Below are 15,637 nucleotides of genomic sequence, written 5' to 3' on the forward strand. Positions count from 1 at the left end.
AATGCCAAGTAAAAAATATATAAGAAATGACATAACAGAGAATCACCCCTGACAACCATCATGGTAGTAACTGGTTTAGGTGAGAACATAGATGGATGTTGCTCCAGTGAGTGAAAGTCTGAGGAGAGACAGAGAGTTCACAGAGCACAGTCTCTAAATATCTCCCCCAAAATATATGTGAATGCTTAATGCTTATCAAGAAAAAAGTACAAAAGACTTATTAATTACATTTATGGTGCAGAGACGTGGCAGATACCATCTCAACCACATGACAATGAAATAAGTAAATTTTATGTGTCTCTTAATATAATATAGAAAATACAGCATCACTTCTGTGGCCTTTCTGCAAAATACGTAAACTGATTCTCTTCATGAGGAAATAATAGATAAACGCAACTCAGGGATATTCAACAAAATCTCAGCTGGGAGTTCTTCAAAAATGTCAGGGTCATGAAACAAAAACAGACTGCAGTCCATGGACCTGATACCTCAATGCAGGATGCCAGCCTGGACCTGGTCCTGGGACAGCAAGGAAAGAAGGAAAAGGCATTTATTTTCTTTAGGTTTATTTTGTTTTCTTTCTTTTATTTTTTGCCATAAAAATATTTTTTGAACAATTGGTAAAATTTGAAGAGAGTCTTTGGATTAGATTGTAATATTGTATCAACGCTGATTTCCTGTTATTGATGGACTTACTAGGGTTACATAAGAGAATGTCCTAGTTGTTAGAAAATACACACTAGGGGCTGGCCCTATGGCCTAGTGGTTAAGTTTGGCACACTCCACTTCAGTGCCCAGGGTTCAGTTCCCAGGTCCGAACTTATACCCCAAGTTATTGGCCATGCTGTGGGGCGACCCACATACAAAATAAAGAAGGAACGGTACAGGTATTAGCTCAGGGCAAATCTTCCTCAGCAGAAAAAGAAAAAAGAACATAAAAGACACACCAAAGAATTTTAACTAAAAGGACCACATCAGTACACATAAGACATTGTTTTAATCCAACTGACCACAATCAGGATATTTTTTCCCCTGAGATTTGAAAGCAACAGGCATGAACTCCTTTCTTTTAAACCAAAAACACCTGAGAAATACAATTTCTCCAAAAATCTTTATCCAGAAGGAAATGATCAACACATTTTTTTCAGGTCCCTCCTCTATCTCAGTGCTCATGCACTTCATCCCAGAGACACAGGCGTTAATGATGATGGATGACTGAGGAATGTGCTTACAATTTTAGGGACCAGTGGCATTCAAGATGTGACCATGGAAGTGGCTCCTGGACACCTCTCAGAGAAAACTATATAAAGACATGATGCTGGAGAATCTTCTCTCAGTAGCTCAGAGCAATGTTCTGTTGAGTAGGCACACAATCAGTATGCAGCCCGTTGTGGTGGGTCTTTATCTCCTCAGGCATCAGGGGGTATGGGATGCTGAAAGTGCCATAACGTACACAAAGAACTAAGCTCATAAAGCTTGGGTCTAAAATTCAGGGACCAGAGTGTCTGAAACCCTACCATGATTCTTTTTCACACTTGGGTAAAAGACTGATTTTTGAAGTTGTTAAGGGGTAGTTTCACTGGGTTCCTTCTGAAACCTTACCTTATCCGTCTTTGAGAGATTTCAAAGATCATGAGGGGCTAATACTAAATTTGGGGGTAATTTTGTCTCCTGCATGTTTTTCCAAGCCCTTATGGCTTTTCCAATTCTCTAGGATTAACTCTTTAAAGCGGATATTATATTCCAACTGAAGCCAGGACAGTTTTGCATGATGGAGAGAGAATCCTCCTAAGATGCATGTCTAGGTGAGAATGTGCAGATGAGAGTTCTGGCAGGTAACCCTTCAGTTCATCACTGTCCATGGTGGGAGCCACTGCCCACCTGTGGCTACTGAACACTTGAAACAGGGGGAGATCAAGTTGACATGTGCTGAAGTGTAAAACACATACTGGATTTCAAAGACTTAGGATGAAAAAAAGAGTGTAAAATATCTTATTAATAATTTGATATTGATTACATATTGAAATTATAACATTTTATTCTTTTTTTTTAGGAAGATTAGCCCTGAGCTAACTGCTGCCAATCCTCCTCTTTTTGCTGAGGAAGACTGGCCCTGAGCTAACATGTGTGCCCATCTTTCTCTATTTTATATGTGGGACACCTGCCACAGCATGGCTTGATAAGGGTGTTAGGTCTGCACGTAAGATTAGAACCAGTGAACCCCAGGCTGCCGAAGCAGTGCATGCGAACTTAACCAGTATGCTACCGGGCCTGCCCCGAAATTATAACATTTTAGATTAAATAAAATAAAATGAAATAAAATTCATCTGTTTATTTTGACTTTTTAAATTGAGGTCATATTTGCTTTTAACATTGTGTGATTTCAGGTCTACATTACTATATATTAGTTTCTGTATAGATTGCACTGTGTTCAATATTAATAGTCCAGTGATCTGTAACCATACATATGTGGCCCTTTGCCACTTTCCCCCTCTCCCACTCCCTTTTTCTCTTGTAACCACTAATCTGTTCTCCTTATCTATGTGTGTGTTTGTTATTTATCTTCCACATATAAGTAAAATAGTATGGTATTTTTCTTTCTCTGTCAGACTTATTTCCCTCAAGGTCCATCCATGTTGTTACAAATGGCATGATTTTGTCTTTTTTATGGCTGAGTAGTATTCCATCGTCTATATATACCACATCTTCTTTATCACTTCATGCACTGATGAGCACTTGGGTTGCTTCCACATCGTGGCTATTGTGAATAATGCTGCAATGAACATAGGGGTGCATAAATCTTTTTGAATTGTTTATTTCATATCCTTTGGATAAATACCCAGTAGTGGAATAGTTGGATCATATGGTATTTCTATTTTTAGTTTTTTCACAAATCTCCATACTGTTCTTCATAGTGGTTGCACCAGTTTGCATTCCCACCAGCAGTGTAGGAGGGTTCCCTTTTCTCCATATCCTCTCCAATACTTGTTATTTCTTGTCTTGTTAATTCTGACTGGTGTGAGGTGATATCTCATTGTAGTTTTGATTTGCATTTCCCTAATAATTATTGATGTTGAGCATCTTTTCATGTGCCTGTTGGCCATCTGTATATCTTCTTCGGAAAAATGTCTGTTCATACCCTCGCCCATTTTTCGATCAGGTTGTCCATATTTTTGTTGTTGAGTTGTATGAGTTCTTCATACATTTTGGAAATTAACCCCTTGTTGGATATATGATTGGAAAATATTTTCTGTCAGTTGACAGGTTGTCTTTTCATTTTGTTTATGGTTTCCTTTGCCACACAGAAGCTTTTTAATCTGACGTAGTCCCATGTGTTTATTTTTTCTTTTGTTTCCCTTGCCTGAATAGGCATGGTATTCAAAAAGATGCTGCTAAGACTGATGTCAAAGCATACTGTCTATATTTTCTCTTAAGAGATGTATGTTTTCAGGTCTTACATTCAACCCCTTAATCCATTTGGGGCTAATTTTTGAGTATGGTGTAAAATAATCGTCTACTTTCATTCATTGCATGTGGCTGTCCAGTTTTCCCAACACCATTTATTGAAGAGACTTCCTTTTCTGTATTGTCTGTTCTTGGCTTATTTTGATTAGCTGTCCATAGATGTGTGCTTTTATTTCTGAATGCTCAATTCTGTTCCATTGATCTGGATTTCTGTTTTTGTGCCATTACCTGCTGTTTCGATTACTATAGCTTTGTGGTATAATTTTAATTCAGGGGGTGTGATACCTCCAACTCTGTTCTTTTTTCTTGGGATTGTTTTGGCTATTTGGGGTCTTTTCTTGTTTCATATAGATTTTATGATTCTTTATTCTATTTCCGTGAAGAATGTCATTAAGATTGCATTGAATCTGTAGCTTGCTTTAGGTAATATGGACATTTTAACTATGTTTATTCTTCCAATCCATGAGCATGGAATATCTTTCTATTTCTTTACGTCTTCTTTGATTTCTTTCAATAATGTCTTAAAGTTTTCAGCGTACAGGTCTTTTACCTCCTTGGTTAAACTTATTCCTTGGTAGTTTATTCTTTTTGTTGTGATTATAAATGGGATTGTATTCTTGACTTCTATTTCTGCTAGTTCCTTATTAGTGTATAGAAACGCAACTTATTTTTGTATATTGATTTCATACCCTGCAACTTTACTGTATTTGTTGATTATTTCTAATAGTTTTTCTGGTGGATTCTTTGGTGTTTTCTATAGAGAGAATCAGGTCATCCACAAATAGTGAGAGTTTCACTTATTCCTTTCCACTTTTCATCCCCTTTATTTCTTTTACTTGCCTAATTGCCCTGGGAAAACTTCTAGTGCTATGTTGAATAAGAGTGGTGAGAATGGGCATCCTTGTCTTGTTCCTGTTCTCAGAGGAATAGCTTTCAGTTTTTCTCTATTGACTATCATGTTGGCTGTGGGTTTGTCATATATGGACTCTATTATGTTGAGGTACTTTCCTTCTATCCCCATTTTGTTTAGAGTTTTTATCATAAATAGATGTTGGATCTTGTCAAATGCTTTCTCTGCACCTATTGAAATGATCATATGATTTTTATTCCTCATTTTGGTAATGTGGTATATCACATTGATTGATTTGTGAATGTTGAACCACCCCTGCATCCCTGGAATAAATCCCACTTGACTTTGGTGTATGATCCTTTTAATGTATTGCTGCATTCGATTTGCTAATATTTTGTTGAGGATTTTTGCATCTATGTTAATCAGCAATATTGGCCTGTAAATTTCCTTTTTTTGTTGTCCTTGTCAAGTTTTGGTATCAAGGTAATGTTGGCCTCATAAAGTGAGTTAGGAAGAGTCCCGTCCTCTCCAATTTTTTGGAACAGTTTGAGAAGGATAGGAAATTAAATCTTCTTTGAATGTTTGGTATGTTGATTTTTTACTTTTGAAGTGTAGTGTATTAGTTTGCTACAGCTGCCAGAACAAAGTCCCACAAACCAGGTGGCTTAGAACAAAGAGAAGTTTATTGTCTTACAGTCCTGGAGGCTGGAAGTCTGAGATCAAGGTGTCAACAGGGTCCTTCCTTCTGAAGGTTATGAGGACACAGCTGTCATTCTTAGAAAACAAATCACTCAAACAAGAAATACAAAAACGCTTCAGTGAATTCCTACTCACTCAGCCTAAAGCACAGACTCTTCACGTGGACCCCCAGGCCCCACAGGATCTGCCCCTTATGTTTAAGGCACACTGGCCACTCCCAGTTTGAGGGGATGGGGATGTGGGTGTGGGTGTGAGTGGGGAGGTTGGGTCTCCAGGTCCTTTTGTTCTGTGGAAGAGATCCCCATTTCCATTAATTTTGTTGTAAGGTCGTGAATACTAAAATCTCCTGAGCATCTTCTCTAGGAAGACTCACTTTGGTGTAGCTGTGTATACACAGCAGCCCTGCTATGATCATCTGCAGTGCCCATTCCAACAGCTTTAAGGACTGGGTTCTAACTTTAGTCCAAAACATGGGTGAGCTGTTGATCCAGCTGCCCCAAATAGTGATGGAGTCTGTGATACTTGCTTGTCTGAAGTTCCCGGTGTGGGAAAATGGAGAACAGTAACTTAACTATGATCCTTTTCTGATATTTTTTTGAGAATATTCAGAGCCTCAGGTAATATTTTTATCCCCTAAGATTCAGGTACTTCTACATAATTGATTACATAACTGCTTGAGTATTTTGGTTTAGTTTTATACATTAGGATAAGGAGCCCCAATTTGCAAATCTCCTGTAACCTACAATACGCCAATGATCCATCCTACTAGTAGAATCTCTCAAATTATACTATTTAGGGAAGTGTTTCTCATATTCTCAGTGTTCTTGAGAATTCCCCTAGGAGCTTTCTGAGACTGGGGATCCATGAACTCCATGTTCTTATGGCTAAGGCCGAGAAAAATGGGGCTGGGTTGGAGATATGCTCTCCTTCTAGTGGGATGAACTGCAAGGTGCAGGCGTAGGGCATGGATGTATCACTCTAACATCAGGAAGACAGAAAGATTAGGAAGAGTGATCCAATCTATGACATGAACCCTCATCTATTAGACATAGAAGTCCTAAACATGAATCCTCGCACTTAAAATAAACATTTGTTAAGTAACTCTCAAATTCCCTCACCTTGAGAATTCACATGTGTGCAGGGGCCCATCACACACACATATACACACACAGCCACCCTCAAGGAACCTCCAGGATCCTGGACTGCACCAGGCAGGCATCAGGAGCAGAGCAAAGAGAATGAATGACGCACACGATGTCCCTGGGGCAGTCAGCTCAGAGACTGCTGTGAGGCTGAAATGAGGCCGAGGGTGGGAGGATATGTCTCTGAGGGGTGGGGTGCTGCAGGGAGCAGGGAGGGCATCAGGAGGAAGGTGCAATATTCCTAACAGAGAACATATCTCTCTGCAGCAGCTGCACATACAGAGGGTGCCCAGGCCAGGCTACCAGTGCCTCAGCTCCAAAACCAATCCTGCTCTAGGTTGTGGAATTTGCAGTCTGTGCCCCAAATGGGTGGGATTGAGATTGACAGTGACATCAAGGGAAATTTATAATTCCAAACTCAGAAGCCTGTCCTACGAAATAAGAAAATACCCGTACATTCTCTACCAACTTCCCAGGGCACACACGGCCCACATCTAAATTAGCAGGAAGTTCAGTCATTTCCTGGGTTCCTCCCCCACAGGTCCACTGGCAGACACACAGGGTGGCTCACAATTGTCCCTGCATCTCTCCTTTGTCCAGCTGCTGCCACCTCCTGACAGATAATCAGGACAATGGGGCCTGAGAGCCTGGTCCCCCAGCTGACCAGGAAAGCAGGACTCAGCCTCCAGACTGGTGGGGACAAGGAAGCGCCGATCATTCTGAAGGCCTGGGGGTATTGGGAAAGTTGGGCAGTCAAACAGAGCTGCCCAAGTATGACAGGGACAGAGAGTTGATGTAGGACTGGGTCAGGGAACAGAACTGAGGGGCCTCAGCCTGAAGCACTGAACTGGGAAGTTCTTGAAGCTTTTCAGGGAAAAGGCTGGATTCTCCAGAGGAAATGAGTCAGCTGCAGTAGCTCTGGGGGCTGGGCACTCCTGTCTGCCCACCGTCTACCCCTCCTCCCTCTAGGAATAACGGCCTCTCCGCACTTCCACCTGCCCAAACTCACCTGTGCCCCTTCACTGTGCAACTCTGCATGAAGGGACTCCCGGGGTCCCTTTCCTGCACTCAGGGAGGGGGAGGGAAGGCCGAGTTCCCACAGACAGCCCAGCAATGGTGTCCTGAGAGGTGGGGTCGGGCAGTACCTCCACTCCCCATGTCCTTAGTCCTAATCTAGAATTGATGGTGAATCCCAGACACAAGCTGTTCCCTCAGGCCCTGAGAGAAGCTGTGCCACAGCGAATGACATCTCTCCTGATTCTTCCCAATAGGAATGCTCTTGAAATACCTGGGAGGACCCATCTCTTGCTGTGGAAGGTCCAGTCTGGAATGTTCCATAGCAGCCCAGCCAAGGCCCATGTGCACAGATCCTAAATGACAGGGCCTTCAGGGCCACAGGCTCACAGTCATTTGCCCCAGTGTCCACACCTGGGCAGGGGCATCTGGGCCCTGAATGTCCAGTGTTCACTGTCCACTGTGCCATCTCCCTCTCCAAAATGATTTGCTCCTGGGGTTGGCTCCAGGTCACCAGTCCAGGCTGCCACATCCTCCCAATGGGAGGTTCTTCCCTGGGGTCCCTGATGTCTGTCCCAGCAGCTTCACCCAGAACAAACCTAAAGAGTGTTTGAGGGCTGGGGGTTGTGGCAGTAAGAACACTTGCACTGGTCTCAGGTGATGGAAAAGGTCCACAGAAGCTCACGGGGAGCATGAGTGCCCTCTAGTGGATGGTTCCTGCTGGAAGAAGAGCAAAAGGGACCAGGAGATCTGAGAGATTAGAGCTGACCATGGCCTAAGGGCAAGTTTAAGTTCAGAAGGAGGAATATTTAGGGGTGATTAACTTACAGATGCCTGTAAGTTGGAGCTGGAAGACTGTGGTTTTTCCAAGAGTGTAACCACAAGTCAGAATGACACCACTGGGTTACACTGCAAAGTGAGATGAGGGAAATATTATAGACGTTGAGATGAAAAAAATACATGATAAATCTATATGCAACGTCATTAGACAGTCTACTCTGAAGTTCTTACCATCTTAAGAGGCCTCTTACCAATGAATTCAAAGTCATTCTATCATTAGGAAAAAATACTTATTAAGAAGAAAATTATATCACAGGAGTTTCTCTTCTTTTCAGAATCGTATACCTTGCATCATTCCTTAAGTGTGAATCTACACCCAAAAAATGGACTTTGTCAGAGACTGTCTAGTGTTTGGGTCTCGTTCCCAGCAAGTGTGGACTGACAGTGCCCCGCCCCCAGGCCCCCGCAACCCAGGGCCCCTCTCCGAAGCAGAGGAGCCTTTGATGCTCCCTCATTAGAGGGAGAGGGGTTCTTTTTAGTGTCCTCAGCATTCACCTGTCCACTCTCACACTCTAAGCAGAATCTCTTGTCCATCTAGCATTTGAAACTTAAATTACTGACCTCTACTTCTGTCCTTCATCCATACAACATTGTGACAGGTCCAAGAGATGTCTTCTGCTCATGATTTTGAGGGAAAATTTCCCCAAAATAGTTGCCTTCACCCACCTTGAACAGACCTCCACTTGAGTGCCATCATCATTACCTAGAAGGATTTGGACACATTTTTTTGGTATCAGATGCTTTCCAACTCTTAGGGGGAAGTGTGACTCTCTCCAAAGAGATGACCAGTAGAAATGGACAAAGAGAAATCACATTGGTGTTCTCAGAAGATCTACAGGAACACATGAAAGTTTAAAATCACAGGAGAGTCCACATAAAACCCACAGTCCTAGGCTGAAACACAGATTCTGGCAGCTTTTGCCATTTCCTTAAAAGCTAAACTACAAAAGTTACATTAACAATGAACTAGAGAATAAAACATACATTACAGTTACTGATAAAACTAAAATAGTTATTTGTTTTTCCTTTCCAGTGCATTATGTTCATTTTCACAATGATGTAAGCACACTCTTCTGGCAATTGGCTATCTACAACTTTGTGACCTGGTAGAAATGACTCCCCCTTTTCCCTTTAAATCTCAAAAGCGAACTAGAGGCGGCTCCTGGGCCCTCTCCCAGATCTCAATACCTGTGACCAGCAGCAGGAGGAGGCCAGGCTGGAGGTCTCCTGGTCCTCAAGACAGCACAGGCACCCCAGGCTGTCCCTGTGCTCTGATGTCACCAAGTCCCCAGAGCACTGATGGGCGATGTGCGGCCCGAGACCAAAGAGTTCCAAGCTCTCTTTGTGGCTCCTTCTCAACCGTCACAGGACCCTATGCTCTTTGCATCTGGCATCCACAGACATGGGGAAGTTCTGGAAGCTGAATTCCTACTGGAAAGCAGAGACCCCGCACTCAGATCTCAGCGTGCCCGGACCCCATCATCACCTGCCAAGATGCCACAGCACCAACCTGCCAGTCTGTACAGGTGGCATCCCCAAGGATTGGAGATACTTTCCCAGGAGCTGCCCTGATTCCATGACCTGGCTCTCATTTCCAATGCAAGAGTGTAACGTGAGGTGGAGGGTTTGCTGGGCTCAGCACCAAGAGCATTTAAAACTCTGTGCCAGGGAACTGGTGCTGAGGCCTCAGGCGGCGCCAAGAGGGGAGACCGAGGTAGAACAAGAAACCTGTCGTGAGAGCAGGAGACGGAGCCAATGCATAGGCTACCATGATTAATCCCTGATGAGAGATAAGAACATCAGGTCCCTTCCTTGTCCCCAGGCAGAGACTCTGAACAGAAGCCTCCACTCTAGCCACAATGTCTAAAGGATGGGAAACAAGCCAAGCCAGATATCCAGCCATCCCTGTCTGCACCCAGTAATAGATGCTTGATAGACACTGTTAAATGGATGAGGGAAACCACACAACCGAAGCCTGTCACCCGCCTGTGACACCTGAGGATCTGAGCACATTCACTGTAGACACAAGGGCACTGACATCAGCATGGGAGGAGGCCAACAAGTGCCCACGACTGAACCAGGGACAGGAGTGTACCCCTTGTAGAGTTAGGAATGAGAACACGGACCTCATAACAGTGAGGGGTCAGATATCCATTCATCTCAAAAACTCACACCCCCTCCCCATCACCATCTTGTGAGTGACTTCTCTCCTCAGAGGCCCTGGTCCAGCAGCCTGTGTCCTTCCTCTTCTCACAGAAGCCTGACCTGACACAAACTCTGGATACTTCACCCCAGATATAGTTACCACCAGAGAAGTCAGAGGCCTACCCTGATCACAAAGCAAATCAGGGGCGAACTCCTCGTCCCCAGGGTCCCTGGTCTGTGGGGACACCTTGCCGTGGACCCTTGAAGACATCTCACAAGCCCAAGGTGTTGGGTGGAACAACGGGAATTTCCCATCCAGGTGGGACAGGAAAATCGGGATGTTTGCTTCCATCTCAGAGGGGCTGAGCATCCCACAAGGGCCTCCCTTCCTATAACAGAGCAGCCCACAGGATCCCCTGGCTAAGTCTCCACGTGGAGCCCCTCCAGGTCCTGGGACCTGTGAGGAGACCTAGAGCAGATGACAGACAGGAACACAGATGACTCCGATGCAATGTCCTGCTGCTGAGATGGGAGAAACACAGGACATTCTGGGGACCAGCCCCCTAGGCCTTGAGGCCTCCCAGGGTTCCTTGAGACCTCAATAGATCACTCACAGGGCCCTTTCTTTGAAACCTCAAGGACAGAGAGCTCCTCCTGAGGCAGCACATTCACCAGGCAGCAAAGGACACTAGATCAGGAGTCTACCGGACAAAGCCTGTCCTCCTCCTGGGCTCACCCTGCAGTGGGATGGAGCTGGGCAGCCTGGGGTCCCTCAGTAACCAGGACACAGGATGAAGGGCCCCTCAGCATGGAGGTCAGAGCCCACCTCTGTCCAGGGATCAGGGCCAGTTCACACCCTCTTGAGCCTGGTCAGCAACCCTGGTGAGGCTCCTGACACTGGCTACAGGTCTCCTTGTGCCCTCCAGGGCGCAACATTGGGACACACACACACACACACACACATAATTAGCAGGAAATTAACCCAGTAATGTGGCTTTGGCTAATCAGGAGAAGGAACCTGATTTCTATCCCTGGGTCCAGCAGATCCTTCTGGGCCCTGCTATGTGTCTGCTCTGTCCTGCCTGTCCCTTCTAAGGGCCTCAGAGCACCCTGCTCTGTCAGGGGTCCCTGTGTTGTTCCCCACTGCCTGCCTGGCACCACCCATGGGGAAGGCAGGGTGACCACAGGAAGGTCAGCCAGGCAGAAGACAGAGGCCTCCAGGATGGTGAGGGAGCAACTGGATAGGCTCTGAGCCACAGCTCAGCCAACACACATGGAGAGGGAGGGTCTCCCTGAAACCTTCCCCTGAGGACCAGGGAGCCCACAGCCACCTGACCTCCCACCACCAGTATCCTCTCACTCAGGACACACAGGAAACCTGCCCCTTCACATCCAGCAACTGCAACTCCTCCTGAGACACTGGTACTGGGTGTCTGTCCCTGAAAGTAGAGCCACAGGCTGTCAGAGGCTGGTGACACCTGAAGATGGAAGGCAGGTCCCCATCAGCAGTCACCACTCAGCTTGCCCTTTTCTCAGCCCCCGAGTCATCTCTGTGACATTCCTGCTGGGAGTAAATCCAACCTTCCCAGAGCATTTAAGGACACTGGGAAGACCCTGGTGCCCAGTAGGGTTTCTGTATCAAAAGTGGAAATAATCCCCTGGATTTGGGGACTCCTGGGTCTCTGTGTAGTGCTGACAGACCCAAGGCCCAGTGCTGGGGCATGGCTGTAATCCTGTCAGGAACAGGGGTCCCCATCAGCTGTGCTATTGAAAGTGTGCTCCACAGGCCAGTGTGGTCAACATCACCCGAGAGCTTGTTAGATGCAGACTCTGAGGTCCACCCCACACCTGCTGGGGTAGAATCTGTATTTTTAATAGCATCTGCAGACCCTCCCTGTACACAGGAGAGGGAAAGAGCCTCCCCCACTCCTCCCTCCTTGGGATCTCAGCCTGGCAGGGCATCTATGTTACCAGGGCAGCTGCTGAAAGAGCATTTTTAAGGTGTCACCTGGACATTCACCATCTTTATAAAGTTCCACAGGTGATTCCAATGCACAGCAGGGGTGACATCCCTGTGACAAGAGTTCCTGATGTAGCTCCTGGGCTTCTGCTCTGAAGAAAAAAAGCCAGATGTGGATGAGAGAGGGCGGCGGGGGAAGCTGACTGTGCACACAGACCAGGAGCTGTGGGGACTGCCCAGGGCACCAACGTCCCAGGCTTGTGCTTGTCCAAACAGAAACGTCTGTTAGGGGGCGGGACAATCACTGCTAAAGAAGGCAGAGACCGCAGCAGTTCCCAGAAAACAGAAATAGATAGAAAGGAAAGAGAAAGTATGGATAAAGGAGGCAGGAATGAGAGGAAAGAGGGGGAGGGTCCTGGTCAGAGACTCCGCCCCCAGCCCATGTGACCCAAAAAGCTTCCTTGCCCCAGGAAGAGGCTCAGCACAGAGGGAGGAAGGACAGCAGAGCTGAGGCTTCAGGAGCAGCAGTGCTTGTGAGCGTTTCTGGAGCCCAGGCTCTTCTCTCGGAGGGAGGGACAGAGCAGGCAGCAGACACCATGGAACTCCCAACAGCCCCTGCCGGCAAAGGGTGTGTCCCCTGGCAGGGGCTCCTGCTGGCTGGTGAGAATGGGCAGTTCCCTGAGGGTGGGCAGGGGGATGGAAGAAAAGAGACCGGCTGGGGTCTCCTGGGAGGATAGGACTTGAGAGGAGACAGACGGTTTCTGTTTGGACCTAAGGAGAGAGGACCCAGGAGCAGAGTAGGGTCGGGGAGGGAACTCAGCAACAGGAAAATCTAAGGGAACTGGAATTCGTGAAAGGCAGGAAAACCTCAATTGCTGTATGTTCTATGAGTTAATCATCTCTGAACAAGAAATTCTGGAAACTGATGACAATGATCACAATTGCTGACAGGGGAAAAAAATACTTAAGCAGGGGAACTAAACATTGTCTTTGCCCGGCAGCTGTAGAAAATAGCACATAAACAGCAGGACATGGAGGGCCCTGGGACACTCATTCATTCATCCACAGGTGTTTGCAGCCTGTTCCAGGCACTGGGGGAACAACAAGATCAGACAAGTCCCTGTCTTGATGAAGCTCACAGTCCATGGGGAGGAAGACAAATGAGCAGAGATCTAGAATGTGATGTCAGGAACTGACAAGTGTCATGAAGGGAACAGAGCAGGGAAAGGTCAGAAAGTGAAGACAGAGGGTCTTTAGAGCAGGTGGTAGGGAAGGCATCTCCCAAGGATGCCCCTGAGAGTGAGCAGGGCGCTGAGGGCAGGGAGGGAGTGAGCTGGGCAGACACATGGGGAAGAGTAATGGGAACAGAGGAAATAACAAGATCAAAGGGGCTGAAGTAATGGTGGTCATGCTGCTGACCTTGACCAGTAGGAGATACACACGCACATACATACACACACATGCGTGCACATACAACACACACACACTCCAAGTCTAAGAGAGGAAGAGACCAGTCAGGACCCAGGGCCTCATCTTTCCATCCCAATACATAGGTCCAAATATTGATTGATCTCTCTCTCTTTCCTCCTAGTCTTACTCTCAACCTTCTGGAACCCACCCACCACTGCCCAACTCACTATTGAATTGATGCCAACCAATGTTGCTGAAGGGAAGGATGTTATTTTCCTTGTCCGTAATCTGCCTGGGAATCTTGCAGCCTATGGCTGGTACAAAGGGGACAAAGTAGATCACCATCAAGAAATTGCATCATATAAGATAGGCCCAGTAGAAATTACCCCAGGGCCTGTATACAGTGGTCGAGAGACAATATACTCTAATGGATCCCTGCTGTTCCGGAATGTCACCCAGGAGGACACAGGATACTACACCCTACAAGTCATAAATACAAGTTATCAAGGTGAAGTAGGAACTGGACAGCTCCGCGTATACCGTGAGTGATTCCTGTCTGACCTCTGGCTGTTGGGTGGGGTGATTCTACTTCATACATGCAGGATTGACAGCCATGGGCTATGCCTACATCTCCCTCTGCATTATGTCTCAGGTTGAGGTTTAAGCTTTTAGTGCAGGCTCACATAGTGGAGACAAACTTCATAAGATCGGAAATCCTTTCCCAGAATGCAGCCCTTGCAGATATTCCCTGCAGAGAGAAGGACAGTCTGATGGGAGTAACTCAGCAGAGGAAGGTCAGTCTCAGTCCAGCCCCCTGGGCCCCTCCCTGTGAACATGACTTTGTGGCAGATCCTGCAGGGCTCAGTCACAGCCGGGTCTGTGGGGGGCCCTGAGATTCTCACAGAGCAGCTCAGCCCTGGGAAGCCCCTGCCCAGATCCCTGTCCCAGTGCTCCTGACTCCAGTGACCCTGGGGAGCCTATGCCGGGGTTGGATTTTGGCTTCCTGGGCAGGACTTTCTGGAAGCAATGATTTCCTAGCTGCCTGAGTCCTGAGGCTCCTGAGACAGTCACCAGCCAGGGCTCAGCCCTAAGAGCCACATCTGGTCGGGGACAGAGCCTGATCCTTCACCTGAGACTTGGCAGGGAGAGCACAGATGGACAAGGTCCCCATGCCATTAGCCACGTGCCCTGGAGGTATAGGGGACTCCAAAGGATGGTCAGCATCACCAGGGAGGAACAGAAGAGAGAAGAGCCTCCTGGCAGCTGCTCATCCACCAGGGATCAGGCCCAGAGAGCTCTCTCTCATGAATGCAAATAACATGTAGTTGCCTTTATTTAGGCAGGTCCTCAATACTAAGCTTTAGGTCAGGTATTTGGGGATACTTTAAGGTTAACTCACAGACAACCTGGTAATCTAGAGACCATTTACCTGATTTTATTCAGGGTAAACTGAGGCACAAAGAGATATAAGCATTGAATCAGGGCCACAAACCATGAACATCAGATCAGAGTCATGGCCAGATCTTTGTGCAACCACAGCCCTGACCTCTCCACCACCCCAGGGGCCTTATTAAGTGTCTATGGACCCCAAGACCAACGGTTGGATCAGATCCCTTTTTCTTAGGCATCCACAGCTCAAAGTAGATTTTCTGGTCTGAGGAGTGACAGTAAATGGAGATTTAACCTGTTTTTACTCAAGAACTAAATTACCCTCACCAACAATCAGAGTCAGTGCCAGGAATGTCCAGGCCTCCCCCTCAGGTGACCGATCCATACTCTCCCTGCACAGGACTTGATATCACTTATTTGTTTCCTTATGTGTTGGTGTCTCTCCCACTGGAGTATAAAGGAAAGGGCTTTGCTTTCTCATTGCCACTCTACGCCTGCAGCCAGCACAAGTCCCAACAACTCAATTGCTCTCTCATGAAGGAGGGAGAGAATGAATGGTGAATGAATGAATGAACGATCCATTATCTCTTCACAGACTGAAACCTGGATGCAGAGTCCTAAGAGGTTATGGTGATACTGTTCCCTATCTCCCCAGGGGCTGAGACCCATGTTCCATCCCTCTGACCACTAGTCCCTAAGGCCTCTCTGAGAGGAGGGTATCAT

General features: G+C 46.5%; 1 protein-coding gene across 7 annotated transcripts in view; it reads left to right on the forward strand.

The window, feature by feature from the left end:
- The first annotated feature begins 12,609 nt into the window (after window positions 1-12,609).
- The window catches only part of LOC124251347 (carcinoembryonic antigen-related cell adhesion molecule 1-like), a 1,036,279-nt gene continuing 1,033,251 nt past the window's right edge, over window positions 12,610-15,637 (forward strand). For all 7 annotated transcript variants that reach the window (XR_006891734.1, XM_046684094.1, XM_046684091.1 and 4 more), the window contains exons 1-2: window positions 12,610-12,775; window positions 13,707-14,066. Coding sequence is in view for 6 of the 7 variants with exons in the window: in XM_046684094.1 (XP_046540050.1) it covers window positions 12,712-12,775; window positions 13,707-14,066 (424 nt within the window). In the remaining variant the exon portion in view is untranslated. The remainder of the gene's footprint in view (window positions 12,776-13,706; window positions 14,067-15,637) is intronic.

This window comes from Equus quagga, chromosome 13 (genome assembly GCF_021613505.1).
Source record: "Equus quagga isolate Etosha38 chromosome 13, UCLA_HA_Equagga_1.0, whole genome shotgun sequence".
Lineage (NCBI taxonomy): Eukaryota > Metazoa > Chordata > Mammalia > Perissodactyla > Equidae > Equus > Equus quagga.